The 5,000-nt window shown below is 47.2% G+C and overlaps 1 protein-coding gene across 2 annotated transcripts in view; it reads right to left on the reverse strand.

The window, feature by feature from the left end:
- The window catches only part of LOC134061800 (copine-8), a 136,131-nt gene that overhangs the window by 5,775 nt on the left and 125,356 nt on the right, over positions 1-5,000 (reverse strand). For both annotated transcript variants that reach the window (XM_062517599.1, XM_062517601.1), the window contains 3 exons: positions 4,761-4,863; positions 4,460-4,517; positions 1,677-1,750 (listed from right to left, as the gene is read on the reverse strand). In XM_062517599.1, the coding sequence (XP_062373583.1) occupies positions 1,677-1,750; positions 4,460-4,517; positions 4,761-4,863 (235 nt within the window). The remainder of the gene's footprint in view (positions 1-1,676; positions 1,751-4,459; positions 4,518-4,760; positions 4,864-5,000) is intronic.

Here is a 5,000-nt window from a genome sequence, read left to right on the forward strand (position 1 = left end):
ACATGTGTGTATGTGTGTGTGTGTGGCTAATCAGACGTGCCACTGATGAGCTCTGTTTGGTACGCAGCAGAGAGATGGAGAGCAGTCAACACAAGAGGCTCAGTGATGCTGAACAGGGAAATGAGTGGCCCCACTCCAACTGTTTCTGACATTTAAAGGAGCCAGGCATAGTTACTTTCATTTAAAACACTCAAACGTGACCAGGGAATAACAGAATAAAGTGAAAAAAACAACCATTTTGTCATTAATGAAAACAAAAACTACTGCTTACTTTGCTCTTACGCCAAGATATCCACTGGAGTTGGCATGACAACCTAAATTACTCCTATCGCTCTGGAGCATTCAAGACAACCGGAGCCATATAGATACGTAAGGGATAATGTATAGAACGCCGGTCATTAACGGAAAATAATTCCCGACAGGACGGACAGAACCCCGACGCGCAGCGGAGGGGTTTTGCTTCGTACTGAAGGGAATTATTTTCAGATAATGACCGGTGTTCTATACATTATCGCGCTTATTATATGGCTACTTGCCAAAACGAGAAAATAAACTTATCTCAATGTGTCTTTAGCATGGTCTTTAGCAATGACTTGGCTACCGTTTTGTGGCTTCCGCAACAACTAGCGGAGTGAACCCGTTGCCATTGGCAGCGGTCATTATACCTTCGGAGCGGTCATTATGCAAATATAACGGACCGGTAGAACGTTGAGAGGCCCATTCAAAGTGAATGGGAGCTCCCTCAACATTCTAGAGAGCCATATAATAAATATCTTTATACCACTGCTTGGTCAAATTTCCTATTGTGATGCGCTATTTGGAACGTGCATTATTTTTCTATATACCGCACGGCTATGAAGTAGTTCCCTTCTTTTGGGCTTATTACACTTGAATATTAATTCGCCAATGTGAATGTAACGGTAAAAACAGCAACGTTGTATCTAAGACAGCGGCAATATAAACGAAAATGATAGTAGCAGTGGTATAAGCGGGATAATCAACTCCGCGCCCTGTGCGTTTCTCGGAAAATAATGCACTTATCGAAGTGTAAAGTCCCCTCCGCCTGCGGCGTCGGGTCCTTATTACCACTTCGAACGTGCATTATTTTCCTATAAACGCACGGCGCGTCGTTGATTATCCCTTACATATGGCTCTGAAGACAACTAATTATACAGAATTCTAAAAGAATGATATGATCTTCTACAGAATTCTAAAAGAATGGCATGATTTTCAGAATTCCTTCAGTACAGGGTCTCCTGCCCAGCTCCACAGGGAGTTCTCTACTGTGTGAATTCCATCTGTTCTGTTCCGCCACTCAGTGCATCTAATGCCACTGATGAGAGCAAATCAGGTGTGTTGAGCCAATGCAGAGCAGCCCAGATGAGCCCAATCAGGCATGTGTGTGTGTGTGTTTGTGTGTGTGTGTGTGTGTGTCTGCGTGTGTGTGTCTGTGTCTATGTCAGCTGCATGCGGGTATCTATAGGTGTGAGCTCTGTGTGTGTGTGTGTGTGTGTGTGTGTGTCTGTGTATACCTGCACAATCAAGCTATAACCTGGCTTGGATCTGCAGTGAGTTTGGTGAGTATGGTATGCTTGCTGCACAGGCTCTGTGTGTGTGTGTGTGTGTGTGTGTGTGTGTGTGTGTGTGTGTGTGTGTGTGTGTGTGTGTGTGTGTACCTGTACGATGTCTCTCTCTGCGTATCGGCCCCGTGATGAGATCCGCACCTCGTCTCCGTCCAGTTCAACCATGGCTGAGAACACACACACACACACACACACACCAGGGGTCAAAACAAGTGGGAAAAGACATGTGTGTGCATGTGTGTTTGTTGTCTGTGTGTGTGTGTGTGTGTGTGTGTGTGTGTGTGTGTGTGTGTGTGTGTACTAGAGTACTAGAGAGAGAGAGAGAGAGAGCGATAAGATACACTGCAACTGAAGTGATGTAGAAAGAAACCAGATGCAGAGAAAAAGAGACAGAGGGAGAGAGGAGGAGATGCAGCACACTCTAGAACAGAAGAAGAGGATGAACAAAGAGAGATGAAGAGAGAGAGCATTCTAGAAAAGAGAGAGAGAGAGATAGATGAGGAGTCGATGCAGTGCACTCTGCTCTCCACGTTTGACTACTGAGATTGCGTTCCTTTCAACACCACCCCGCACACCACCGCCGAGTCCTTTAGCCGCCGTGTCGATTACCATTCAGTTCTATTTCTGTCGGCGTGGCAACAATAAAATCCATTCCGCTCGTCAGCTGCAAATGTCTACGGTGAGGCTCCAAGGCAAGTGACAGGAAGTATCGGCGTTCCCATGACGGCACCTATGTGTGCAGCGCTTACCAGAGAAAAGGACAGGAGAGAGAGGGCTCTTTGTGTGGCATGTGTGTGTGTGTGTGTGTGTGTGTGTGTGTGTGTGTGTGCAGTGCATGTGTGTGTATAGTGTGAGTGTGTGTGTGTGTGTGTGTGTGTGTGTGTGTGTGTACAGTATGTGTGTGTGTGTGGTGTGTATATATGTGTGTGAACCATCCCCACACCACACCCCTTCTGCCTCAGTGCACTCTTCTCTCTCCTGTTGGCATCTCAGAGAGAGCAGAGGCTGTTAGCTGTTAGATATGTGTGTGTGTGTGCATGAAAGAGAGCACAGGAGAGAGAATGTGTGCGTGTCTGTGTGTGCATGTGGGCATGTGTGTGTGTGTGTGGATATGTGTGTGTGTGTGAGGAAGAGAGTGACTGTCCGTGTTTGTGTGGTGTGTGTGTGTGTGTGTGTGTGTGTGTGTGTGTGTGTGTGTGTGTGTGTGTGTGTGTGTGTGTGTGTGTGTGTGTGTGTGTGTGTGCGAACCATCAGACTCATTTATGAGGAGACAGAATACATGATGAGGCCTTGTCTGATGTGAAAGTGTGTGACAAGAGACAAGACAGGAGAGAGAGAGAGAAGGGGGAGAAAGATAGGGGAGGAGAAAGAGAGGGAAAGAGGGGACAGGGAGAGAGAGAGGGAAGGGAGAAAGAGACAGAGAGAGAAAAAAAGGGGAGAGAGAGAGAGGGACAGAGAGGAGGGAAGGGAGAGAGACACAGGGTTGGCTGAATGTAGAAGAGGAGATGAGAGAAGAGAAGTGTAATGGCGTGATCAGGTCAGAGAGGGCGCTGTTGGAAGCCGTCTCTCCTCTGCTGTTCTGTATTGGCAGCATGTGCGCACGTTGTTTACGCACATTGTTTACGCACGTTGTTTACGCATCTCTCCTCTGCTGTTAAGTACTGGCAGCGTTTATGCATGTTGTTTACACACGTTGTTTACGGACATTATTTATGTGTCTCTCCTCCGCTGTTCAGTATTGCCAGCGTTTACACACGTTGTTTACGCACGCTGCTTACGCACGTTGCTTACGCACGTTGCTTACGCACGTTGCTTACGCACGTTACTTATGCACATTGTTTAGGCACGTTGTTTACGCACGCTGCTTACGCACGTTGCTTACGCACGTTACTTATGCACGTTGTTTAGGCATGTTGTTTACGCACGCTGCTTACGCACGTTGCTTACGCACGTTACTTATGCACGTTGTTTAGGCATGTTGTTTACGCTTCTCTCCCCTGCTGTTCAGTATTGCCAGCGTCTACGCACGTTGTTTACGCACGTTGCTTATGCACGTTGTTGAGGCATGTCACCTCTGCTGTTCAGTATTGCCAGCGTCTACACACGTTGTTTACGCATGTTGCTTATGCACGTTGTTGAGGCATGTCACCTCTGCTGTTCAGTATTGCCAGCGTCTACGCACGTTGTTTACGCACGTTGCGTATGCACACAGAACCCAGTGAGTGGTGAGCATGTCCTGCTGTGACTCGTGATCTTGCAGAATTGAAAAAGTTGAACAAGTGGAAAAGCAACATCATTTGCATGATTTAATTAGTATTGCTCATGTGCATTTCCCAATCAGCAGTGCCCCCTATCTGATCATCGCTCCCTTAAGCTCTCTATCTGTTCCCTCTCACTTCACACTATCAGGGAGAGAGAGAGTGTGAGGGAGAGAGAGGGAGAGAGAGAGAAAAGGGAGGGAGATAAGGCAGAAGGAGTGATGTGTGTGTGCATATATATTTTGTTTGTGTGTGTGAGAGAGATAGAGGATGAGTCAGAGATAGAGACAAAGAGTGGAGTGAAGAGGAGGAAAGAGAGAGGGAGCAAGAGAGAGAGGCAAAAAAGAATGAGAGAGAGATGGAGCAGAGTGGAGCAGACACATAGTGAAGGATGAGAGAGAAAGAGAGAGAGAGAGAGAGAAATAGAGAGATGAAATCAGAGACCCAAAGAGAGGGAGAAGAGTAGAGAAGAGATAGAAGGAGACAGGAAGTGGATGAGCAGAGATAGAAGGAGATAGGAAGTGGATGAGCAAAAATAGGAGGATACAAGGAAATGGATGAGCAGAGATAGAAGGAGACAGGAAGTGGATGAGCTGGAGAGAGACCAGCTGCTCTTACCATCAAACTCCGCTGGACCCACTCCCACTATGATTATGGACATGGGAAGACATGAGGCCTGGAGGGAGAGAACACACACACACACACACACACACACACACACACACACACACACACACACACACACACACACACACACACAAAAAAAACATACATACCATTAGTAACTTATTAACTTATTGCAACAGTCATCATGGTCGATGGACTCATTGGTCTGAGTGTGTGTGTGTGTGTGTGTGTGTGTGTGTGTGTGTGTGTGTGTGTGTGTGTGTGTGTGTGTGCCCGTGTATGTGTATCTTACGTTGACGATGGACTCCTTGGTCTGGGCCATGTCTGAGATGACTCCGTCTGTGATGATGAGGAGGATGAAGTACTGCGAGCCGTCCTTGACTGACGCAGCATACCTGCAGCACAGGTGAGACAGGGGGAGGGGCTTACTCAGCAAAGCTCTCCCAATCACTTCCTGTCTCTCTCTGTATCAGATCCCACCCCACCTCTCTCTCTCCCAATCACTTCCTGTCTCTCTCTGCATCAGATCCCA

The sequence above is a fragment of the Sardina pilchardus genome, chromosome 17 (assembly GCF_963854185.1).
Source record: "Sardina pilchardus chromosome 17, fSarPil1.1, whole genome shotgun sequence".
Classification (NCBI taxonomy): domain Eukaryota; kingdom Metazoa; phylum Chordata; class Actinopteri; order Clupeiformes; family Clupeidae; genus Sardina; species Sardina pilchardus.